The sequence below is a fragment of the Salmo salar genome, unplaced genomic scaffold (assembly GCF_905237065.1).
Source record: "Salmo salar unplaced genomic scaffold, Ssal_v3.1, whole genome shotgun sequence".
In the NCBI taxonomy this organism is placed as follows: domain Eukaryota; kingdom Metazoa; phylum Chordata; class Actinopteri; order Salmoniformes; family Salmonidae; genus Salmo; species Salmo salar.
The window spans coordinates 36641-63690 of NW_025550784.1; the positions used below are offsets into that span (position 1 = coordinate 36641).

At 42.9% G+C, this 27050-nt stretch overlaps 1 protein-coding gene across 1 annotated transcript in view; it reads left to right on the top strand.

Annotated features, from left to right (window-relative positions):
* Positions 1 to 1767: 1767 nt before the first annotated feature.
* Positions 1768 to 27050, top strand: part of LOC123740017 (uncharacterized) — a gene marked incomplete at its 3' end in the record, with an annotated part of 33190 nt that continues 7907 nt past the window's right edge. Inside the window, exons 1-9 of the mRNA XM_045713948.1 lie at positions 1768 to 2187; positions 12712 to 12786; positions 17331 to 17393; positions 17547 to 17588; positions 17743 to 17811; positions 18730 to 18830; positions 18927 to 19287; positions 22490 to 22633; positions 22838 to 22906. Coding sequence (XP_045569904.1) covers positions 2160 to 2187; positions 12712 to 12786; positions 17331 to 17393; positions 17547 to 17588; positions 17743 to 17811; positions 18730 to 18830; positions 18927 to 19287; positions 22490 to 22633; positions 22838 to 22906 — 952 coding nt within the window. The remainder of the gene's footprint in view (positions 2188 to 12711; positions 12787 to 17330; positions 17394 to 17546; positions 17589 to 17742; positions 17812 to 18729; positions 18831 to 18926; positions 19288 to 22489; positions 22634 to 22837; positions 22907 to 27050) is intronic.

A 27050-nucleotide genomic window follows, 5' to 3' on the forward strand; every position in this document is an offset into this window, starting at 1 on the left:
TTATTGAACAGGAGACTAATGTAGGCCTATTGAACAGGAGACTAATGTAGGCTTATTGAACGGGAGACTAATGTAGGCTTATTGAACAGGAGACTAATGTAGGCTTATTGAACAGGAGACTAATGTAGGCTTATTGAACAGGAGACTAATGTAGGCTTATTGAACAGGAGACTAATGTAGGCTTATTGAACAGGAGACTAATGTAGGCTTATTGAACAGGAGACTAATGTAGGCTTATTGAACAGGAGACTAATGTAGGCTTATTGAACAGGAGACTAATGTAGGCTTATTGAACAGGAGACTAATGTAGGCTTATTGAACAGGAGACGAATGTAGGCTTATTGAACGGGAGACTAATGTAGGCTTATTGAACGGGAGACTAATGTAGGCTTATTGAACAGGAGACTAATGTAGGCTTATTGAACAGGAGACTAATGTAGGCTTATTGAACAGGAGACGAATGTAGGCTTATTGAACAGGAGACTAATGTAGGCTTATTGAACAGGAGACTAATGTAGGCTTATTGAACAGGAGACTAATGTAGGCTTATTGAACAGGAGACTAATGTAGGCTTATTGAACGGGAGACTAATGTAGGCTTATTGAACGGGAGACTAATGTAGGCCTGTTGAACGGGAGACTAATGTAGGCCTATTGAACGGGAGACTAATGTAGGCCTGTTGAACAGGATGCTTCTGTGAAAATCCACTGTTCTATTAGGCTGCTTTGCCCTTGAACAATTTATTAAACTGAACAATGACGTTTTTCCTTGAGCATTTAGTCCTAATCTTTTGAAAAAGGTTTTTGAACAGTAGCCTCGTTTTGCTGAAACCAAAGAAAGTGTGAAACAATAGGCCCTAAATGGCCCTCTTGTAGGCCGACTGCCTATGTGGGTTAATAGCATATGAATTAACTTTTGTTTATATATATATATAATGAAATAAAAATACAAAAAAATCGGCTGTAACACAACATAAAGTTTAGGAAATCAAAGTTCCCACAGTCTTACTCATCACTGTTGACTACAGCAGGTTTTACCACTGAACAATAGCCTGTAATCAGCCTGTGAACAAAATACATTTTTTTCGATGGATTCTTGTTTTTTTTTGTTTTATTATCTGAACAGTCGCGGAGATTATATTTGTTTATCAATGCAAAAAATAATAATAATAGTCTACTTTGATAACTTTCTCTATCAGATCAAGGAACCAGGTTAAAACACTGCCCGGCATGGCTGCGGAACGAACGATATGTCGTGTTCACATGTTTCAGGTCGTAACGTGTCGGAACGCCGGAGGGCTTCGTCCGCGTCGTTTTGTGACGTTCTCTGTTTGAGCTTGGACTACACTTGCGTGCGTTTTGCGTCTGGCGTTCGTTTGATGAAATGATCTCAGTGCCTGGTAACCAAACTGGTAACCAAACTGGTATTACCACGCTAACTACAATGTCAGAGAAAGGAATGAGGCAGGGAGGGGTGTGGCGGCATTTCTGTGGAGGGGGAAAAAAAGTATGGTGAACAAAGTGGCATGGATGGTATCTGTTGATGTTGTGTCTACGCATGCGTGTGTATGTGCCTATCAGACTGGTATGGCATATGGCCACAGAGATAGACATGTATGGCTGGTACTTTCCAAGCTAGACTGACGCCAAACAAACTCCCATTTCCTCCTCTAAAAAAACAGAGGGAGGGAGAGAAAGAGGGAGAGGTTCCTCAGGTCCAGGAGGCTCCTCTCTTGTCTTATCCTGTATTTTTTTTTGGGGGGGTCCTGCTTTTCCCCTGCAACATAATCACCTCTTTAACAACATTACCAATAGTTAGTCTGGCGTTAGTGGGGTTCCCCACGTCTACATCAGTCTCTCCTTCATCAAATTGTAGCCATATACCCCTTGGTCTGAGTGATGAAAGCACTTGTCTTTTAAGTTTGTAGATCAGTGGAAATGAATGGGAGAGCGAGAGAGAGAGAGAGAGAGAGTAGAGAACAGACGCACAATGAGATTCCTATCGAAAGTAAAAGTGAATGGATGCCCTGGGCACGACGCGAACACACACAGACGCACAACAAACGACCACAAAGTGCACGGAGCATTCAAGGACAGCTATAGCTTAATGCATTTGGACACGGATCATATAGTGGAAGCCGTTGCCTTTTAACCCGAGGGATGGAGACTCTCGATTCCCGCCAGACAGGTGAGATTTTTTGGGTTATTTTTCTGCTTGTCTCCTCAATATAATTTTATCCGACGCACTTGCAACGATCCCATCTCCACTGCATGGTGAAAAAAACCAAAAAAACATATACATTTTATTGAAAAGACAATAAATGTCACTTATTTTGTACTATTTATTTAAGAGTTCTAACTGTTTTTATATTTGTAAATCAATTTAATTTCGCCGTATTTTGTTTGTGAACGATTGCATGTGGCGGGTGATTTGATGGGGGGGGAGATTCCAGTCAGCAACGAGAGAAGTGAATAACCCGGTGTCTTCTATGGCCCCCTGTAAGCGCTGGTCTCAGTTCTGTTATTCAGATGGAATAATACTCTGTGTTGCAATCTAACTCCTGTAATGTTTAATTTGTGTTTGGAAGGTTATTTGGCATTTTATTGTTATATTATAGAACTTGTATCATGTCCGCCACCCCCCCCCACACACACCGCCCCCACATGTTTAACAGCAATACAACTGTGACACGTGGGGGAGGGGGAAAAAACGTGGAGGTCATTAATTAGGCCATACTTTATTTTCTGATCTGTTTTAATATAATTCTCGACATGGCAAAAAAATAGATGAACTTCTCAACTGTCACCCCCCCATACAGGATGTGGGTACAATCTAGATGCTCTGGGTCCCTGCTGAAACCCAATATATTAGTTATAGTGAAAGACCAGTCCGTTTCAGCTTTGGACCAGAGAAATTATCTTTAGAGAGATCGGACAAACATTGACAATGTTGAATATTGTTCAAAATTCTAGAATTTCTGTTTTTATTTATTTTATTTTATTTAACGAGGCAATTTCAGTTAAGAGCAAATTATTATTTTACAATGACGGCCTACACCGGCCAAACCCGAACGACCCTGGGCGAATTGTACGCCACCCTTTGGGACTCCTGGTCAAGTGTGATGCAGCCTGGGATCGAACCAGGGTATGTAGTGATGCCCCAGACCGCTTCGCCACTCTGGAGCATAGTTACATAGCATTATTTAAATATTAACTATTACCCATGTCATTTTAATGAGGTTCTAACATGGCTGTTATAGAATGTTGTAGTGTTAATGAGGTTCTAACATGGCTGTTATAGAATGTTGTAGTGTGATGTTAATGGGGTTCTAACATGGCTGTTATAGAATGTTGTAGTGTCACGTTAATGGGGTTCTAACATGGCTGTTATAGAATGTTGTAGTGTCATGTTAATGGGGTTCTAACATGGCTGTTATAGAATGTTGTAGTGTCACGTTAATGGGGTTCTAACATGGCTGTTATAGAATGTTGTAGTGTCATGTTAATGGGGTTCTAACATGGCTGCTATAGAATGTTGTAGTGTTAATGGGGTTCTAACATGGCTGTTATAGCATGTGTAGTCTCATGTTAATGAGGATCTAACATGGCTGTTATAGAATGTTGTAGTGTCATGTTAATGTGTTCTAACATGGCTGCTATAGAATGTTGTAGTGTCATGTTAATGGGGTTCTAACATGGCTGCTATAGAATGTTGTAGTGTCATGTTAATAGGGTTCTAACATGGCTGTTATAGAATGTTGTAGTGTCATGTTAATGGGGTTCTAACATGGCTTTTATAGAATGTTGTAGTGTCATGTTAATGGGTTTCTAACATGGCTGTTATAGAATGTTGTAGTGTCATGTTAATAAGGATCTAACATGGCTGCTATAAAATGTTGTAGTGTCATGTTAATGGGTTTCTAACATGGCTGTTATAGAATGTTGTAGTGTTAATGGGGTTCTAACATGGCTGTTATAGAATGTTGTAGTGTCATTTTAATGGGGTTCTAACATGGCTGTTATAGAATGTTGTAGTGTCATGTTAATGGGGTTCTAACATGTCTGTTATAGAATGTTGTAGTGTCATGTTAATGAGGATCTAACATGGCTGTTATAGAATGTTGTAGTGTCATGTTAATGGGGTTCTAACATGGCTGTTATAGAATGTTGTAGTGTCATGTTAATGGGGTTCTAACATGGCTGTTATAGAATGGTGTAGTGTTAATGGGGTTTCTAACATGGCTTCTATAGAATGTTGTAGTGTCATTTTAATGGGGTTCTAACATGGCTGTTATAGAATGTTGTAGTGTCATTTTAATGGGGTTCTAACATGGCTGTTATAGAATGTTGTAGTGTCATTTTAATGGGGTTCTAACATGGCTGTTATAGAATGTTGTAGTGTCATGTTAATGGGGTTCTAACATGGCTGTTGTAGTGTCATTTTAATGGGGTTCTAACATGGCTGTTATAGAATGTTATAGCTTGAAAAATGATGTAGTTGGTTAAAGGAACCAACCCTTGATATCCCCACATTATGGAAATCTGTTTTTGTACTGCCTCTCCTGAAAGCTGGAGATCCTTCGCTACTTGACAACTATCGACCTATATCAAAATCGTCTGTACTTGTCTAAGGTAGTAGGCAGCTAAAGGCCTACTTCCAAGAAAACAATTATTTTAAATGGAATGCAATCAGGTTTTAGGTCTGGCCACAGCACTGTTTCAGCAACACTGAAGGTTTTAAATGACATTCACTGTGTTCTTGATAAGAAGCTACATTGTGTGTCTCGTCTTTAATGATTTGTCGAAAGCATTTGACACCATGTTATTGTAAAGGTTAAAATGTTGTGGAATGACTGGTCGTGCTCTAGGTTTGTTTATAAATGACCAATCAAGTCTTACAGAATGTGTAATGGCGGATGGTTGTAAAATCGGAGTCCATGGAGTTGTGCTCAGGTGTTCCGCAAGGTTCTATTTTGGGCCCACTGTTGTTCATTTTGTATATCAACAACATTTGGGGGGATCTTATTGAAACAATGGATGTTCATTTTTATGTAGATGATATTGATAGTAGTTTACCTTCAGCTTTTGAAAATGCCCAAAGAGCATTTAACATCATACAACAGAATCTGTATGATTTTAAAGCTGGTTCTAAATTAAGGGTAAAACAAAATACATGGTATTTTCAAATGCCAGGTATGTTACCGATCATGTCATTGCTACATTGACTGGACGTACTATAGAGAAAGTGAAAGTGTACAAATATTTGGGTGTGTGAGTTGATGATAAGCTGAGATTCACTGTGCCTGTAGAGAACTTGATAAGGAAGCTCATTGCTGAAAATAGGTTTTTATTACCGGCGTAAGGCTTGTTTTTCTTTTGAGACCAGGAAGGAGCTGGTACGATGTATAGTCGTGGCAAAAAGTTTTGAGAATGACACAAATATTAATTATCACAAAGTCTGCTGCCTCAGTTTGTATGATGGCAATTTGCATATACTCCAGAATGTTATGAAGAGTGATCAGATGAATTGCAATTAATTGCAAAGTCGCTCTTTGCCATGCAAATGGAACTGAATCCCCCAAAAAACATTTCCACTGCATTTCAGCCCTGCCACAAAAGGACCAGCTGACATGTCAGTGATTCTCTTGTTAACAAAGGTGTGAGTGTTGATGAGGGCAAGGCTGGAGATCATGCTGATTGAGGTCAAATAACAGACTGGAAGCTTCAAAAGGAGGGTGGTGCTTAGAATCATTGTTCTTCCTCTGTCAACCATGGTTACCTACAAGGAAACACATGCCGTCATCATTGCTTTGCACAAAAGGGCTTCACAGGCAAGGATATTGCTGCCAGTAAGATTGCACCTAAATCAACCATTTATCGGATCATCAAGAACTTCAAGAAGAGCGGTTCAATTGTTGTGAAGAAGGCTTCAGGGCGCCCAAGAAAGTCCAGCAAGCGCCAGGACCGTCTCCTAAAGTTGATTCAGCTGCGGGATCGGGGCACCACCAGTACAGAGCTTGCTCAGGACGGCAGCAGGCAGGTGTGAGTGCATCTGCACGCACAGTGAGGCAAAGACTTTTGAAGGATGGCCTGGTGTCAAGAAGGGCAGCAAAGAAGCCACTTCTCTCCAGGAAAAACATCAGGGACAGAATGATATTCTGCAAAAGGTACAGGGATTGGACTGCTGAGGACTGGGGTAAAGTCATTTTCTCTGATGAATCCCCTTTCCGATTGTTTGGGGCATCCGGAAAAAAGCTTGTCCGGAGAAGACAAGGTGAGCTCTACCATCAGTCCTGTGTCATGCCAACAGTAAAGCATCCTGAGACCATTCATGTGTGGGGGTGCTTCTCAGCCAAAGGAGTGGGCTTACTCACAATTTTGCCTAAGAATAAAGAATGGTACCAACACATCCTCCGAGAGCAACTTCTCCCAACCATCCAGGAACAGTTTGGTGACGAACAATGCCTTTTCCAGCATGATGGAACACCTTGCCATAAGGCAAAAGTGATAACTAAGTAGCTCGGGGAACAAAACATCGATATTTTGGGTCCACGGCCAGGAAACTCCCCAGACCTTAATCCCATTGAGAACTTGTGGTCAATCCTCAAGAGGCGGGTGGACAAACAAAAACCCACAAATTCTGACAAACTCCAAGCATTGATTATGCAAGAATGGGCTGCCATCAGTCAGGATGTGGCCCAGAAGTTAATTGACAGCATGCCAGGGCGGATTGCAGAGTCTTGAAAAAGAAGGGTCAACACTGCAAATATTGAATCTTTGCATCAACTTCATGTAATTGTCAATAAAAGCCTTTGACACTTATGAAATGCTTGTAATTATACTTCAGTATTCCATAGTAACATCTGACAAAAATATCTAAAGGCAGCAAACTTTGTGAAAATTAATATTTGTGTAATTCTCAAAACTTTTGGCCACGGCTGTACATTACTGGCAGTTTTAGATTGTAGTGATGTTATATATATGCAGGCCTCAACCACTACCCTGAGAGCACTTGATTCAGTGCATCATGCAGCCCTCAGGTTCATCACAAATCAGAAACGTCTAACACATCATTGTCCCTTTTCTGATTTGCTTCTAACAGTACCAAAAATTAGAACAGGTCATGGTAGGAATAGTTTTAGTTATTCAGCTCCGTGGTCCTGGAATTCTCTCCTGAACATTTTAAAATGTGACGATCTAGTTTTGTTGGTGGAGTTTAAACACTTGATCGATGTATATATCATAGAAGAGTGTAATTGTCTTAAGGACAGCTGTTTTTTTTTTGTAAAGACTTTCGTGTTTTTTAACGTAAAAATGTTTTTTGTTGTTGTATTGTATGTGTGTTTATAGTTTTCTTTAATGTTGTGTTAGTGTAATGCAAGTTGTTTTGACTGAAACGTTGTTCCCTCTGCTGCTATTGGACCAGGTCTCTCTTGGAAAAGAGATGCTATCTCAATGAGAAAAAAACTGTATAAATAAAGGTTAAATAAAAATAAAAAACACCAAGCCACCTTATTGAGAGGTCCTGATGCTAGTGGAGAGACCGTAACCCAACACCTTATTGAGAGGTCCTGATGCTAGTGGAGAGACCGCAACCCAACACCTTATTGAGAGGTCCTGATGCTAGTGGAGAGACCATAACCCAACACCTTATTGAGAGGTCCTGATGCTAGTGGAGAGACCATAACCCAACACCTTATTGAGAGGTCCTGATGCTAGTGGAGAGACCATAACCCAACACCTTATTGAGAGGTCCTGATGCTAGTGGCGAGACCATAACCCAACACCTTATTGAGAGGTCCTGATGCTAGTGGAGAGACCATAACCCAACACCTTATTGAGAGGTCCTGATGCTAGTGGAGAGACCATAACCCAACACCTTATTGAGAGGTCCTGATGCTAGTGGAGAGACCGTAACCCAACACCTTATTGAGAGGTCCTGATGCTAGTGGAGAGACCGCAACCCAACACCTTGTTGAGGGGTCCTGATGCTAGTGGAGAGACTGTAACCCAACACCTTATTGAGAGGTCCTGATGCTAGTGGAGAGACCGTAACCCAACACCTTATTGAGAGGTCCTGATGCTAGTGGAGAGACCATAACCCAACACCTTATTGAGAGGTCCTGATGCTAGTGGAGAGACCGTAACCCAACAACTTATTGAGACCGTAACCCAACACCTTATTGAGAGGTCCTGATGCTAGTGGAGAGACCATAACCCAACACCTAGACACCTTATTGAGAGGTCCTGATGCTAGTGGAGAGACCGTAACCCAACATCCTTATTGAGAGGTCCTGATGCTAGTGGAGAGACCATAACCCAACACCTTATTGAGAGGTCCTGATGCTAGTGGAGAGACCGTAACCCAACACCTTATTGAGAGGTCCTGATGCTAGTGGAGAGACCATAACCCAACACCTTATTGAGAGGTCCTGATGCTAGTGGAGAGACCGTAACCCAACATTTTATTGAGAGGTCCTGATGCTAGTTGAGAGACCATAACCCAACACCTTATTGAGAGGTCCTGATGCTAGTGGAGAGACCGTAACCCAACACCTTATTGAGAGGTCCTGATGCTAGTGGAGAGACCGTAACCCAACACCTTATTGAGAGGTCCTGATGCTAATGGAGAGACCATAACCCAACACCTTATTGAGAGGTCTTTATGCTAGTGGAGAGACCATAACCCAACACCTTATTGAGAGGTCCTGATGCTAGTGGAGAGACCGTAACCCAACACCTTATTGAGAGGTCCTGATGCTAGTGGAGAGACCATAACCCAACACCTTATTGAGAGGTCCTGATGCTAGTGGAGAGACCATAACCCAACACCTTATTGAGAGGTCTTGATGCTAGTGGAGAGACCATAACCCAACACCTTATTGAGAGGTCCTGATGCTAGTGGAGAGACCATAACCCAACACCTTATTGAGAGGTCCTGATGCTAGTGGAGAGACCATAACCCAACACCTTATTGAGAGGTCCTGATGCTAGTGGAGAGACCATAACCCAACACCTTATTGAGAGGTCCTGATGCTAGTGGAGAGACCATAACCCAACACCTTATTGAGAGGTCCTGATGCTAGTGGAGAGACCGTAACCCAACACCTTATTGAGAGGTCCTGATGCTAGTGGAGAGACCATAACCCAACACCTTATTGAGAGGTCCTGATGCTAGTGGAGAGACCGTAACCCAACACCTTATTGAGAGGTCCTGATGCTAGTTGAGAGACCATAACCCAACACCTTATTGAGAGGTCCTGATGCTAGTGGAGAGACCGTAACCCAACACCTTATTGAGAGGTCCTGATGCTAGTGGAGAGACCGTAACCCAACACCTTATTGAGAGGTCCTGATGCTAGTGGAGAGACCATAACCCAACACCTTATTGAGAGGTCTTTATGCTAGTGGAGAGACCATAACCCAACACCTTATTGAGAGGTCCTGATGCTAGTGGAGAGACCGTAACCCAACACCTTATTGAGAGGTCCTGATGCTAGTGGAGAGACCATAACCCAACACCTTATTGAGAGGTCCTGATGCTAGTGGAGAGACCATAACCCAACACCTTATTGAGAGGTCTTGATGCTAGTGGAGAGACCATAACCCAACACCTTATTGAGAGGTCCTGATGCTAGTGGAGAGACCATAACCCAACACCTTATTGAGAGGTCCTGATGCTAGTGGAGAGACCATAACCCAACACCTTATTGAGAGGTCCTGATGCTAGTGGAGAGACCATAACCCAACACCTTATTGAGAGGTCCTGATGCTAGTGGAGAGACCATAACCCAACACCTTATTGAGAGGTCCTGATGCTAGTGGAGAGACCGTAACCCAACACCTTATTGAGAGGTCCTGATGCTAGTGGAGAGACTGTAACCCAACACCTTATTGAGAGGTCCTGATGCTAGTGGAGAGACCATAACCCAACACCTTATTGAGAGGTCCTGATGCTAGTGGAGAGACCATAACCCAACACCTTATTGAGAGGTCCTGATGCTAGTGGAGAGACCGTAACCCAACACCTTATTGAGAGGTCCTGATGCTAGTGGAGAGACCATAACCCAACACCTTATTGAGAGGTCCTGATGCTAGTGGAGAGACTGTAACCCAACACCTTATTGAGACCGTAACCCAACACCTTATTGAGAGGTCCTGATGCTAGTGGAGAGACCATAACCCAACATCTAGACACCTTATTGAGAGGTCCTGATGCTAGTGGAGAGACCGTAACCCAACACCTTATTGAGAGGTCCTGATGCTAGTGGAGAGACCGTAACCCAACACCTTATTGAGAGGTCCTGATGCTAGTGGAGAGACCATAACCCAACACCTTATTGAGAGGTCCTGATGCTAGTGGAGAGACCATAACCCAACACCTTATTGAGAGGTCCTGATGCTAGTGGAGAGACCATAACCCAACACCTTATTGAGAGGTCCTGATGCTAGTGGAGAGACCATAACCCAACACCTTATTGAGAGGTCCTGATGCTAATGGAGAGACCGTAACCCAACACCTTATTGAGAGGTCCTGATGCTAGTGGAGAGACCATAACCCAACACCTTATTGAGTGGTCCTGATGCTAGTGGAGAGACTGTAACCCAACACCTTATTGAGAGGTCCTGATGCTAATGGAGAGACCATAACCCAACACCTTATTGAGAGGTCCTGATGCTAGTGGAGAGACCGTAACCCAACACCTTATTGAGAGGTCCTGATGCTAGTGGAGAGACCATAACCCAACACCTTATTGAGAGGTCCTGATGCTAGTGGAGAGACCATAACCCAACACCTTATTGAGAGGTCCTGATGCTAGTGGAGAGACCATAACCCAACACCTTATTGAGAGGTCCTGATGCTAGTGGAGAGACCGTAACCCAACACCTTATTGAGAGGTCCTGATGCTAGTGGAGAGACCATAACCCAACACCTTATTGAGAGGTCCTGATGCTAGTGGAGAGACCGCAACCCAACACCTTATTGAGAGGTCCTGATGCTAGTGGAGAGACCGTAGCCCAACACCCAACACCTTAATAATTTTTTCACCTCTTCCACACTGACTTTTTACGGAATTCAAAAGTACAATTCTTGTCTGTCATAATATGGTCAGATATACTTGGATGTGTAGTGTCAGCGTTTGTTGCTGGCATGTCATACCTAAGTTTGCTTATCTTGCCGGTAATATAATGAATGAGCCATCTGATTTTGATGAGCTGAGTTTGCCTTTTTGCCCAAAATTACATTGAAGGTGCTGCAAAGTTTTTTTTACTATCATTCTTTATGTCATTTATTTACATTTGACATTTTAGTCATTTAGCAGACGCTCTTATCCAGAGCGACTTACAGTAGTGAATGCATACATTTTATTTATTTATTATTATTATTATCTTTTTCTTGTACTGGCCCCCGTGGGAATCGAACCCACAACCCTGGCGTTGCAAACACCATGCTCTACCAACTGAGCCACAGGTTTCATAGTGTAGTTTCTATTTCTTTTTATTCAGTTTAGTCACATGATTTCTCAACTTGCAGTACATTTGCCAATCGGTTGTGCAGCCAGACTTATTTTCCATTCCTTTTGCCTCATCCTTCTCAAACCATACCATTTTTCAATTCCTCATCAATCCACAGGGATTTAACAGTTTTTACACGTCATTTTCTTAACGGGTACATGCTTATTAGTAACTGGGATAAGCAATTTCATAAATGTGTCAAGTGCCGTGTCTGTTTGCTCCTCATTACACACCACAGACCAACAAATATTCTTTACATCAACACCATAGGAATCACTACAAAACGTATTGTATGACCTCTTATACACTATATTAGACCCAGCCTTTGGAACTTTGGTTTTCCTAGGTTGAGAGAATGCCAAGAGTGTGCAAAGCTGTCATCAAGGCAAAGGGTGGCTATTTTGAAGAATCTCAAATCTTTTAAAAACACTTTTATGGTTACTACGTGATTCCATATGTGTTATTTCATAGTTTTGATGTCTTCACTATTATTCTACAATATAGTAAAAAATAGTAAGAAAAACCCTGGATTATGTAGGTGTGTCCAAACTTTTGACAGGTACTGTACCTCTCTGTTGATATCACATACATTATCAAGCATAATCACACATGTTGTCCAGATAATGACTGTTAGCACTAGGTGGTCTATAGTAGCTTCCCACCAGAATGGGCTTTAGGTGAGGACAGATGAACCTGTAGCCATATTACTTCAACAGTATTTAACATGAGATCCTCTCTAAGCTTTACAGGAATGTGGTTCTGAGTATAAACAACCACACCTCCACCATTGGAATTCCTGTATTTTCTGTAGATGTTATAACTATGTATTGCTACCACTGTATCATCAAAGGTATTGTCTAAGTGAGTTTCAGAGATAGTCAGAATATGAATGTCATCTGTTACTAGTAAATTATTCATTTCATGAAACTTGTTTCTTAAGCTACATATGTTAACGTGGGATATTTTTGAGTACTTTTCTGTGATGGTTTCTTGTTTTCATTGTTTTACTGGGAAACTTATCAGAAGTAGACATTCTCATGTTATTTATGCTAGTGCAGGTTGAGCTGCACACAGTGGACTTCCTCCCCTAGGGCACACCGCATCCGTGGTAACGGCATAAATCTGGTTCATAGGCACATGATTGATGCATACAATAGATGTAGAATATGGTGATCCAATGTGATTTGGTCAACAGGTGCCAGGATGCAGGATGTGGACATTATGGATCTGCCCATCTCCCCTACACTTGAGGTTGAAGACTTTCTGCCAGGTAACCTAATAGTTACCCTGGACTAACACTGATCTATAGAGATATAGTTACCCTGGACTAACACTGATCTATAGAGATATAGTTACCCTGGACTAACACTGTTCTATAGAGATATAGTTACCCTGGACTAAACACTGTTCTATAGAGATATAGTTACCCTGGACTAAACACTGTTCTATAGAGATATAGTTACCCTGGACTAAACACTGTTCTATAGAGATATAGTTACCCTGGACTAACACTGTTCTATAGAGATATAGTTACCCTGGACTAACACTGTTCTATAGAGATATAGTTACCCTGGACTAACACTGTTCTATAGAGATATAGTTACCCTGGACTAAACACTGTTCAATAGAGATATAGTTACCCTGGACTAACACTGTTCTATAGAGATATAGTTACCCTGGACTAACACAGAGATATAGTTACCCTGGACTAACACAGAGATATAGTTACCCTGGACTAACACTGTTCTATAGAGATATAGTTACCCTGGACTAACACTGTTCTATAGAGATATAGTTACCCTGGACTAACACTGTTCTATAGAGATATAGTTACCCTGGACTAAACACTGTTCTATAGAGATATAGTTACCCTGGACTAACACTGTTCTATAGAGATATAGTTACCCTGGACTAACACTGTTCTATAGAGATATAGTTACCCTGGACTAAACATTGTTCAATAGAGATATAGTTACCCTGGACTAACACTGTTCTATAGAGATATAGTTACCCTGGACTAACACAGAGATATAGTTACCCTGGACTAACACAGAGATATAGTTACCCTGGACTAACACTCTATAGAGATATAGTTACCCTGGACTAACACTGTTCTATAGAGATATAGTTACCCTGGACTAACACTGTTCTATAGAGATATAGTTACCCTGGACTAACACTGTTCTATAGAGATATAGTTACCCTGGACTAACCACTGTTCTATAAAGATATAGTTACCCTGGACTAACACTGTTCTATAGAGATATAGTTACCCTGGACTAACACTGTTCTATAGAGATATAGTTACCCTGGACTAAACACTGTTCTATAGAGATATAGTTACCCTGGACTAACACTGTTCTATAGAGATATAGTTACCCTGGACTAAACACTGTTCTATAGAGATATAGTTACCCTGGACTAACACTGTTCCAGAGAGATATAGTTACCCTGGACTAAAACTGTTCTATAGAGATATAGTTACCCTGGACTAACACTGTTCTATAGAGATATAGTTACCCTGGACTAACACTGTTCTATAGAGATATAGTTACCCTGGACTAACACTGATCTATAGAGATATAGTTACCCTGGACTAACACAGAGATATAATTACCCTGGACTAAACACTGTTCTATAGAGATATAGTTACCCTGAACTAACACTGAGATATAGTTACCCTGGACTAAACACTGTTCTATAGAGATATAGTTACCCTGGACTAACACTGATCTATAGAGATATAGTTACCCTGGACTAACACTGTTCTATAGAGATATAGTTACCCTGGACTAACACTGAGATATAGTTACCCTGGACTAAACACAGAGATATAGTTACCCTGGACTAAACACTGTTCTATAGAGATATAGTTACCCTGGACTAACACTGAGGTATAGTTACCCTGGACTAAACACAGAGATATAGTTACCCTGGACTAAACACTGTTCTATAGAGATATAGTTACCCTGGACTAACACTGTTCTATAGAGATATAGTTACCCTGGACTAACACTGTTCTATAGAGATATAGTTACCCTGGACTAACACTGTTCTATAGAGATATAGTTACCCTGGACTAACACTGTTCTATAGATATATATTTACCCTGGACTAAACACTGTTCTATAGAGATATAGTTACCCTGGACTAACACTGTTCTATAGAGATATAGTTACCCTGGACTAAACACTGTTCTATAGAGATATAGTTACCCTGGACTAAACACTGTTCCAGAGAGATATAGTTACCCTGGACTAACACTGTTCTATAGAGATATAGTTACACTGGACTAACACTGTTCTATAGAGATATAGTTACCCTGGACTAAACACTGTTCCAGAGAGATATAGTTACCCTGGACTAAACACTGTTCTATAGAGATATAGTTACCCTGGACTAAACACTGTTCTATAGAAATATAGTTACCCTGGACTAACACTGTTCTATAGAGATATAGTTACCCTGGACTAACACTGTTCTATAGAGATATAGTTACCCTGGACTAACACTGTTCTATAGAGATATAGTTACCCTGGACTAACACTGTTCTATAGAGATATAGTTACCCTGGACTAACACTCATCTATAGAGATATAGTTACCCTGGACTAACACTGTTCTATAGAGATATAGTTACCCTGGACTAAACACTGTTCTATAGAGATATAGTTACCCTGGACTAACCACTGTTCTATAGAGATATAGTTACCCTGGACTAACACTGTTCTATAGAGATATAGTTACCCTGGACTAACACTGTTCTATAGAGATATAGTTACCCTGGACTAACACTGTTCTATAGAGATATAGTTACCCTGGACTAACACTCATCTATAGAGATATAGTTACCCTGGACTAACACTGTTCTATAGAGATATAGTTACCCTGGACTAACACTCATCTATAGAGATATAGTTACCCTGGACTAACACTGTTCTATAGAGATATAGTTACCCTGGACTAAACACTGTTCTATAGAGATATAGTTACCCTGGACTAACCACTGTTCTATAGAGATATAGTTACCCTGGACTAACACTGTTCTATAGAGATATAGTTACCCTGGACTAACACTGTTCTATAGAGATATAGTTACCCTGGACTAACACTGTTCTATAGAGATATAGTTACCCTGGACTAACACTCATCTATAGAGATATAGTTACCCTGGACTAACACTGTTCTATAGAGATATAGTTACCCTGGACTAACACTGTTCTATAGAGATATAGTTACCCTGGACTAACACTGTTCGTACAATTTGATTTGATTTGATTCAGGATGAATGGAGTTAGATCTGTTAGCCCTGTTAGCCTTGTTAGCCCTGTTGACTTGTGATCAATAACATTTGATTTGATTTGATTCAAGATTAATGGAGTTAGCCCTGTTAGCTCTGTTAGCCCTGTTAGCTCTGTTAGCTCTGTTAGCCCTACTAGCCCTGTTAGCCCTGCTAGCCCTGTTAGCTCTGTTAGCTCTGTTAGCCCTGTTAGCTCTGTTAGCCCTGTTAGCCCTGTTAGCTCTGTTAGCCCTGTTAGCTCTGTTAGCCCTGTTAGCCCTGTTAGCTCTGTTAGCCCTGTTAGCCCTGTTAGCCCTACTAGCCCTGTTAGCCCTGCTAGCCCTGTTAGCCCTGTTAGCCCTGTTAGCCCTACTAGCTCTGTTAGCCCTGTTAGCCCTGTTAGCCCTGCTAGCCCTGTTAGCTCTGTTAGCCCTGTTAGCTCTGTTAGCCCTGCTAGCCCTGTTAGCCCTGTTAGCCCTGCTAGCCCTGTTAGCTCTGTTAGCTCTGTTAGCCCTGTTAGCCCTGTTAGCCCTGTTAGCCCTGCTAGCCCTGTTAGCCCTGTTAGCCTGCCCCCAGAGCAGGTTAGTTCTGAAGGATTCGTTGCCATAGACATTTACCTGGCTAAATGGTGAACCACTTTTGTGGTACCGGTTATCCTGAATTTAATTCAGAGTTGACTAAAGTTACCTTGGTAGTTATAGGGCTAAGGTAACCGTGCAACATAACACTGTTATACAAAGGACAATGTTCAGAAACTTTTAGTTCCGTATGGATATCTCTCTCTCTCACACACACACACACACACACACACACACACACACACACACACACACACACACACACACACACACACACACACTGTTCTATAAAGGGAACTGTTGTTCTATACAGGACATAGAGTTGATGAAGGGACATGATTCATTAGAGGAACGTTAGTCCCTCATAACTCTGCACCGTAACACTCCATTCCTCCCCGTCTCCCCGTCTCCCCGTCTCCCTCGTCTGTCTCCCCGCTCCCCGTTCGTCTCCCCGTCTCCGTCTCCCCGTCTCCCCGTCTCCCCGTCTCCCTGTCCCAATATTCCTCTTCTCCCGACTTCGCTTGTGGCCCGTTGGCATCCCAACGTAACTCCATCCCCTAATAGTCCTGCTCACCTTGGAAACGTGTTTTTCCGGGTTCTCACTCATGAGGGGACGGGTATAATTGTTGTTATAATATTACTTAACTTCCTGGTGAGGCACAGCCAGGGAAGGTGATTGGTTGTTTAGTCACAGCCAGGGAAGGTGATTGGCTGTTTAGTCACAGCCAGGGAAGGTGATTGGCTGTTTAGTCACAGTCAGGGAAGGTGATTGGCTGTTTAGTCACAGCCAGGGAAGGTGATTGGCTGTTTAGTCACAGCCAGGGAAGGTGATTGGCTGTTTAGTCACAGCCAAGGAAGGTGATTGGCTGTTTAGTCACAGTCAGGGAAGGTGATTGGCTGTTTAGTCACAGCCAGGGAAGGTGATTGGCTGTTTGACTGTTTTCTTCCTGTTTCTCAGAATTAGACCTGGAAGTCGAGGATTTTCTCGGGGAATTCGGGGATTTTCATTTTGACTTCAATTGTAAGTTCACACACACACACACACACACACACACACACACACACACACACACACACACACACACACACACACACACACACACACACACACAAAACACTGCACATAAACATCGTAAATGGCTGATTGACTCAAAGCAACTATCCCCTGTTTCAGATGCGTTGTTTGACCTGGACTTAAATGTGGACATCCAGACTGGTAAGGAGTTCAGAACAGGTGCTTCTAGTCGCTGTGTTTCTATGATGCCGTCTGTCTGTTCTAGTGGTTGCGTTTCTATACCCGGTGATGCCAGGTCCCAGAGTCACTCTGCCAACTCTCTCACTTCCTCTGTCTGTGGTGGTGTGGTGTGTAGGTGAGGTTGCCATACCGACAGCTGTGACCGAGCCAGGTGGCCAGAAACAGAACTGCAAGATAAGGAGAGGTAACACGCCTCATTCAGATATAAAGGCTTGGCTTATTAAAAACTTAAATAAACTGTTGTTGCTGCTTGGCTTATTAAAAACTTAAATAAACTGTTGTTGCTGCTTGACTTATTAAAGACTTAAATAAGCTGTGTTGCTGCTTGACTTATTAAATACTTAAATAAGCTGTGTTGCTGCTTGACTTATTAAAGACTTAAATAAGCTGTGTTGCTGCTTGACTTATTAAATACATAAATAAGCTGTGTTGTTGCTGCTTGGCTTATTAAAGACTTAAATAAGCTGTGTTGCTGCTTGGCTTATTAAAGACTTAAATAAGCTGTGTTGCTGCTTGGCTTATTAAAGACTTAAATAAGCTGTGTTGCTGCTTGGCTTATTAAAGACTTAAATAAGCTGTGTTGTTGCTTGACTTATTAAATACTTAAATAAGCTGTGTTGCTGCTTGACTTATTAAAGACTTAAATTAGCTGTGTTGCTGCTTGACTTATTAAAGACTTAAATAAGCTGTGTTGCTGCTTGGCTTATTAAAGACTTAAATAAGCTGTGTTGCTGCTTGGCTTATTAAAGACTTAAATAAGCTGTGTTGCTGCTTGGCTTATTAAAGACTTAAATAAGCTGTGTTGCTGCTTGGCTTATTAAAGACTTAAATAAGCTGTGTTGTTGCTTGACTTATTAAATACTTAAATAAGCTGTGTTGTTGCTTGACTTATTAAAGACTTAAATAAGCTGTGTTGCTGCTCGACTTATTAAAGACTTAAATTAGCTGTGTTGCTGCTTGACTTATTAAAGACTTAAATAAGCTGTGTTGCTGCTTGGCCGTAGCAGAAGCCTGCCCTCACAACGGCCGGTCTGATATAGAGTATGACGTCAACAACAGTTGATTGAAACAACAGTGTCCTGTGTGATGTTGTCCCTAACAGAACCTGGTGACGGACAGAGGAAGAGGAGAGCGACAGAACCTGGTGACGGACAGAGGAAGAGGAGAGCGACAGAACCTGGTGACGGACAGAGGAAGAGGAGAGCGACAAAACCTGGTGACGGACAGAGGAAGAGGAGAGAGACAGAACCTGGTGATGGACAGAGGAAGAGGAGAGCGACAGAACCTGGTGACGGACAGAGGAAGAGGAGAGCGACAGAACCTGGTGACGGACAGAGGAAGAGGAGAGCGACAGAACCTGGTGACGGACAGAGGAAGAGGAGAGAGACAGAACCTGTTGACGGACAGAGGAAGAGGAGAGCGACAGAACCTGGTGACGGACAGAGGAAGAGGAGAGCGACAGAACCTGGTGACGGACAGAGGAAGAGGAGAGAGACAGAACCTGTTGACGGACAGAGGAAGAGGAGAGCGACAGAACCTGGTGACGGACAGAGGAAGAGGAGAGCGACAGAACCTGGTGATGGACAGAGGAAGAGGAGAGCGACAGAACCTGTTGACGGACTGATGAAGAGAGTGACTCAGACAGACTCTCCCATCAGAGGTAAGGCCTAAAACCAACTCTGTTTCTACCATCTCCCCTATCCCTGAAGTGTACACTCCTTCACTTTCTCTTATCCCTGAAGTGTATACTCCTTCACTCTCTCTTATCCCTGAAGTGTACACTCCTTCACTCTCCCCTATCCCTGAAGTGTACACTCCTTCACTCTCTCTTATCCCTGAAGTGTATACTCCTTCACTCTCTCTTATCCCTGAAGTGTACACTCCTTCACTCTCCCCTATCCCTGAAGTGTACACTCCTTCACTCTCTCTTAACCCTGAAGTGTACACTCCTTCACTTCCCCCTCATTAAAAGCACTGGAGTGGTGTAAGACATATTCAGACCCTTGAGGGAGAGTGAACGAGTGCACACTACAGGGATACGGGAGAGTGAACGAGTGCACACTACGGGGATAAGGGAGAGTGAACGAGTGCACACTACGGGGATAAGGGAGAGTGAACGAGTGCACACTACGGGGATAAGGGAGAGTGAACGAGTGCACACTACGGGGATAAGGGAGAGTGAACGAGTGCACACTACGGGGATAAGGGAGAGTGAACGAGTGCACACTACAGGTATACGGGAGAGTGAACGAGTGCACACTACGGGGATAAGGGAGAGTGAACGAGTGCACAGTTCTGGGAGAAAGAGGATTGGACAGAAGTTTACAGCTCAGTTAAAAGCAGTCTTGTCTTCAGTTCCTCAACAGTGAGGTAGTGTGGCTGAGAGACTGGTAAAGGAATGTGGGTTTAGAAGTGATACAGTGAGGTAGTGTGGCTGAGAGACTACTAAAGGAATGTGGGTTTAGTTCCTCATCAGTGAGGTAGTGTGGCTGAGAGACTAGTAAAGGGAACGTGGGGTTTAGAAGTGATACAGTGAGGTAGTGTGGCTGAGAGACTAGTAAAGGAATGTGGGTTTAGTTCCTCATCAGTGAGGTAGTGTGGCTGAGAGACTAGTAAAGGGAACGTGGGGTTTAGAAGTGATACAGTGAGGTAGTGTGGCTGAGAGACTAGTAAAGGAATGTGGGTTTAGTTCCTCATCAGTGAGGTAGTGTGGCTGAGAGACTAGTAAAGGAATGTGGGTTTAGAAGTGATACAGCGAGGTAGTGTGGCTGAGAGACTGGTAAAGGAATGTGGGTTTAGAAGTGATACAGCGAGGTAGTGTGGCTGAGAGACTGGTAAAGGAATGTGGGTTTAGAAGTGATACAGCGAGGTAGTGTGGCTGAGAGACTGGTAAAGGAATGTGGGTTTAGAAGTGATACAGCGAGGTAGTGTGGCTGAGAGACTGGTAAAGGAACGTGGGTTTAGAAGTGATACAGTGAGGTAGTGTGGCTGAGAGACTAGTAAAGGAATGTGGGTTTAGTTCCTCATCAGTGAGGTAGTGTGGCTGAGAGACTAGTAAAAGGAACATTTAGAAGTGATACAGCGAGGTAGTGTGGCTGAGAGACTGGTAAAGGAATGTGGGTTTAGTTCCTCATCAGTGAGGTAGTGTGGCTGAGAGACTAGTAAAGGGAACGTTTAGAAGTGATACAGCGAGGTAGTGTGGCTGAGAGACTAGTAAAGGAATGTGGGTTTAGAAGTGATACAGTGAGGTAGTGTGGCTGAGAGACTAGTAAAGGGAACGTGGGTTTAGAAGTGATACAGTGAGGTAGTGTGGCTGAGAGACTGGTAAAGGAATGTGGGTTTAGAAGTGATACAGCGAGGTAGTGTGGCTGAGAGACTAGTAAAGGAATGTGGGTTTAGAAGTGATACAGTGAGGTAGTGTGGCTGAGAGACTGGTAAAGGAATGTGGGTTTAGAAGTGATACAGTGAGGTAGTGTGGCTGAGAGACTGGTAAAGGAATGTGGGTTTAGAAGTGATACAGTGAGGTAGTGTGGCTGAGAGACTAGTAAAGGAATGTGGGTTTAGTTCCTCATCAGTGAGGTAGTGTGGCTGAGAGACTAGTAAAGGGAACATGGGTTTAGAAGTGATACAGTGAGGTAGTGTGGCTGAGAGACTAGTAAAGGAATGTGGGTTTAGTTCCTCATCAGTGAGGTAGTGTGGCTGAGAGACTAGTAAAGGGAACGTGGGGTTTAGAAGTGATACAGTGAGGTAGTGTGGCTGAGAGACTACTAAAGGAATGTGGGTTTAGTTCCTCATCAGTGAGGTAGTGTGGCTGAGAGACTAGTAAAGGGAACGTGGGGTTTAGAAGTGATACAGTGAGGTAGTGTGGCTGAGAGACTAGTAAAGGAATGTGGGTTTAGTTCCTCAACAGTGAGGTAGTGTGGCTGAGAGACTAGTAAAGGGAACGTGGGTTTAGAAGTGATACAGCGAGGTAGTGTGGCTGAGAGACTGGTAAAGGGAACGTTTAGAAGTGATACAGTGAGGTAGTGTGGCTGAGAGACTAGTAAAGGGAACGTTTAGAAATGATACAGCGAGGTAGTGTGGCTGAGAGACTAGTAAAGGGAACGTTTAGAAGTGATACAGCGAGGTAGTGTGGCTGAGAGACTGGTAAAGGAATGTGGGTTTAGAAGTGATACAGTGAGGTAGTGTGGCTGAGAGACTAGTAAAGGGAACGTGGGTTTAGAAGTGATACAGCGAGGTAGTGTGGCTGAGAGACTAGTAAAGGGAACGTTTAGAAGTGATACAGCGAGGTAGTGTGGCTGAGAGACTAGTAAAGGGAACGTTTAGAAGTGATACAGCGAGGTAGTGTGGCTGAGAGACTGGTAAAGGAATGTGGGTTTAGAAGTGATACAGTGAGGTAGTGTGGCTGAGAGACTAGTAAAGGGAACGTTTAGAAGTGATACAGTGAGGTAGTGTGGCTGAGAGACTAGTAAAGGGAACGTTTAGAAGTGATACAGCGAGGTAGTGTGGCTGAGAGACTAGTAAAGGGAACGTTTAGAAGTGATACAGCGAGGTAGTGTGGCTGAGAGACTGGTAAAGGAATGTGGGTTTAGAAGTGATACAGTGAGGTAGTGTGGCTGAGAGACTAGTAAAGGGAATGTGGGTTTAGAAGTGATACAGCGAGGTAGTGTGGCTGAGAGACTGGTAAAGGAATGTGGGTTTAGAAGTGATACAGTGAGGTAGTGTGGCTGAGAGACTAGTAAAGGGAACGTTTAGAAGTGATACAGCCTAATCTGTAATTTAGGTATTGATGATCAAGGCTTGTTTTTAAAATGGAACTGAATAAATCAAACTGATAGGTTTTTTTTGTGTGTTCTCTCTAGGTGGTGCTGGCTCTCCTCCCCTCTCGGCCGTGACTCTCTCTCCTCCTCCTCCTCCTCTTCCTCCTCCCAGACTTCTCCAGATCGCTCCCTCTCTGCTTTACATTCCTGGGTTTGGGACTGCTACTTTCGTCTCTTCATGTAGCAGTAAGTGTGTGATGATGTTATGGGCTGGTTTCCCAGACACAAATGAAGAGTCATGCTGGACTCATAATGCACTTTCAATGGAGATTTTTATTTTGACAATGTTTTTGTTGTTGTTGGTCCATGTGTGTGTGTGTGTGTGTGTGTGTGTGTGTGTGTGTGTGTGTGAGAGAGTGTTTTTGTAACCTTTGCTCTGTGTCCTTACAGATGGCTCAGAGCTGCAGCTGGTTCAAGCTCGTGTTTTCAGCTTCTCAAGACCGCCCACCTACATACTGAGTGAGTGTGTGAGTGTGTGTGTGTGTGTGTGTTTGTGTGTGTGTGTGTCCATGAGTCAAATCAAATCTAAGTTCATTGGTAGTGTCGTGTCTTTGGGGGTACCATTAAACGGAAGATATGTTTATCAATTAGCTCCCTGTAATTATTATCACGCGATTAAACTGATTAATCGTTTAATTGTAATTAACTAGGAGATCGGGGCACCAAGGAGAATATTTAGATTACAAAGCTATAATTTTCCTAATATAACTTTCCTGTACTATAATATTATATCCTATTATAGTATAGGCCGATTATCTTCTGGTTTAAATGGTGTATTTACCTCTAGTCCAGTCTCATTCCAAACGTCCGTAAATTGTTGTATCTGCACGAACCCAGTCTTTACTAAAATCATCCATACATCAATTGTCTTAAAATCATTTATTTACTACACTAAGTAATTAACAGAAAAACATACAAACAGTAATTATCGTCACAAAGGATTGGTAGAGGAATGTGCCCTACTGGCTAAACAGGCAGGTCGGCCTGTTGAACAATGGGTCATAAATGGTCAGCTGAGAAGTTTACACAGAGTTCATTAATATTAACAATTGACAATTGAATGCTCACTCATTCGGGAACAATTGCAATCAATATATATTTACGCTCAGTGTGTCGTCGTTCTTTGTTGGAGAGTTCGGTTCTGTTGGGAAGTTTTCTCCGCGTTCTCTCTCTCTCTCTCTCGGTTAGAATGGATCTTTCAGAGCGACATTCATTAATGTCGTCATAGAATGGTTGTTTCGTTGGTCTTCGCGTTCAATGATATAATTTACTTAGCTGCAGACTAATAATTAATATCAAAGACTTATTCTTATTCTGTCGGTATCAATAGTCTAAAAGTTAACCACGTGGTATGGTTCACTTTCAGTAGAGGAATTAGATGGTAAAACCTATGTGGCCACGGAGTGTAGGCCTGGTCTGTAGAAATGTAAATCAGGGAGTGTTTTATAGTGCCCATAGAACAGGCTTGTCAAATGACGCCTGGTCCTGTATGGGTCCCTGGGGGCGTGCCTATGACTGAGTTAGATTTGGTTACAGAAATACAATTCTATCACATTACATCAGTACAATAGCATCTCATGTGTATTATAAAAGCTTTATCCTTATTAATACATTCTATACAACCATTATGTTGCAAGTCTCAAGCTGATGCTATTATATAAACAGTTTTATGGTAATATGGCTATATTGTCTGTTCTGAGTATCACAAAATTGTACCAAGCGGATCAGTTCGTAGCTGGATTCTTCACCAATCTTCCATACCTTCTCCAGAACACAAAATGTCGCTTGGCTCTCCAATTCTATGAGTTGGAAGAATTTCCTGTGTCTCTATGGGCCATGTGGCCAGAGACTCTCCTGGAATTTTAGAGTTTTTACAACCCTTTACACACAGGGTGGATTGGGGGAAGGTAGGTTGGGTGGTGGTGCAAAAGGGAGGGGGTCAACTGTCCTCCCTGTACCAAAAGAGGCCAACGTCATGACATACCCCCTGGTGGTTTGGATCTTCTTTATCCTGCAAGTTACAAATCAACATAAAATCATGACCACGTGATGTCCCATTGGTAGATCATCGTTGCAGTCCTCTCTGGTGGTTGAACTTGGTAGGCTCTCTGAAAGCGGAGCCGTCCACCACAAGGATGGGCAGTTGATGTCCGGTTGGTGATCGCCGTTGCGGTCCCCCCTCTGGTGGTTTACCTTGGTAGTCTCTCTGACAGCGGGCATGCCGCCACAAGGATAGGCTGTGGGTGTCCGGATTTGGGGTCGCCGTTGTGGACCCGTCGTCCAGACTGGAAGATCTGGGCAGTAACTTAGGCAGATGTTAACAACGCACACACACTCATGAAATATATATAATTACATTCATTCCCCAATGAGCGGCGTTGTGGCACTAAGTGATGGTTGTATGGGGACTTTGTTTATGGCTCTATCACTTCCTAAGTGTCAAAGGAACTGAACCGAAAAGGAATGAAAGCATAAACAAAACAAAAAAAATATACAAAATATAGTTCACACAAAAAAATCATCTTAATTGGACTGTATTCTATATACGTCCAATGTTCTGGCAAAATGATTATCATGGCATTGTCTCTAATGCCATATCTAGGGTTTTCCTACTTGGTGTGTTGCTTAGGCGCTATCCTAAGTTGATAACTATATGATAAGTCTACAGCTGTAATGCACTAGTTTTGGGCAGTCTACAGGTATGACCTATGGACTTCTGGGAAGAAAACTGGTGAGTGCTGTAGAGTCAAAGGCCTAGAAGTAAATGTTCAACTTTACTAAGGCTGGTATATTGCTTGGGCCCTTAAGTGGTCCTAGCATAAATCCTAATTGGATGTTCCGTTGTGCATGTGCGTTTATGCTTACACAAGCGCTCATGTCAAGGGAAGAAAACCAAGTATCCGGGCAGATTACAACTTGTTCAGAATGAGTCTGACGTAGTCAGGTAATTTTCAGGTCAATGCCTGGAGGTCAGTCAGAATTGGTGTCAAGGGAGTCTGTAGTAGTTTTTCTACAAGTCACTGTTTCTTCCACTTTTGTAGTGGCGATAGGTTTGAAGTCTATTTCATAGCTATGTTATCCACGGAGGAGCTAACCTCACGACGGAAGTACTCTTTAAGTATTGGACCAGTCATACGTGGTGTGATCATGGTTCATGACTTCTAATAATTTTCCTCCTGAATGGAGGATCCTATTTATTAGTGACATGTGTGTTAACCATTGGAAGAGTGCACTGGAGATTCCCCTCCACGTGTTGCACTCTGAGTGACTCCTATGTCGCTGTTGTCAATGGTAATTTGATTGGTTAAGTCTCTAACCTTCTTACTGATTGTAGCTGGACTGACTGTTGCTAGTATTGGTACTGGTACTCAAGGGGACCAGTTATCCTACCGATTTATTCTGAAATATTATCTACCGGAACACATGATTGGAGCATTTTACTAGTTGTATTGTAGTTGAACCTACGCATGGCAAGGAATTATTATTGTTGCCATTTGTTTTGGAGGTGGACAAGTCCACTGGACTTCCTTTACGACCAGTGTGGTACACCTCAGTACTATCTTAGATGTCTTCTATGATAATCCCCGTCTAGGGGCCTGTCTGCTCCTCACTGTTCTCATAGGAGAGTTTACAACTAGATTTGATTTATGCTCTGGCGGCCTCGTACGGTGTTGTCCGTAGTCTTGACCCCCCCACCGGCCTCGATGAGGCTCATCATGGGTCTGGGCTACTATTCCCCCCCTTTGTGCCTCGGGACCCCCCCACCAGCGGGTGGTGTTGGTGTCCGATGCGCAAATGAAAAGGTCGGACCCTATGTACGAGTTGTCAGCGGCCGCGTTTTTATGAGAGTGGCTGTAACCTTTCAACCAAATCTCCTGGTGTTTGTGATTCAAAACGCTCAGTGGCTGTCGAGGCATGTCAGTCACCACCGCGTCCGCGTGTGGCAACCTCTTCATTACCTGCGAACTGAGACGAGGATATCGGTCTGTGATATCGCAAAGTGTTTCACAAGTGGGAGTCATCGGGTCAGTTGCTGGACTGACGCCATTAGTGTCATTGTAAGGGGTGACAGTCCCCAACAAAGCGGAAGGTGTATCATCGGAAAAGAGTATACTCTGCGCATCAATGTTTTTCTTGCTGAGACGGCCGCAGTGCTTGCGGAAGTGTCCAAAGGGCAAGAGAAGTTCATCTCAACTACCGTATTGCATGACTGCAAGGAGGAGGGAAATTGCTTATTCACAGAGACAGCTGGCTCGAAATCATGAAAAGACTGGTCAATCAGGTTGGCTGATGGAGATATCGTACTATCTCCGTGGATCGGATTCTGTACCAAGAGGTTTCTAAACGTCTTTTTCCCAAGGGGTGCTTTCGACAGATACCCCTCGTGAAGGACTGCGTTGCAGCTAGCGTTAGGGGAAGACAGTGTGGTCAGTGGAGAAGGCACTGTGGCCTGTGACCATACCTGGTTGGTTTTCCAATCCATCAATGGGAGTAACCGATCCATCAAGTCTGCTCCAAGTAGCAGGGTTACAGTTTTGAGGCTGGTAACATACACAGGGTGAACGAGCGATACGTCCTGGAAGTGTAGTTTCAGCATGACTCT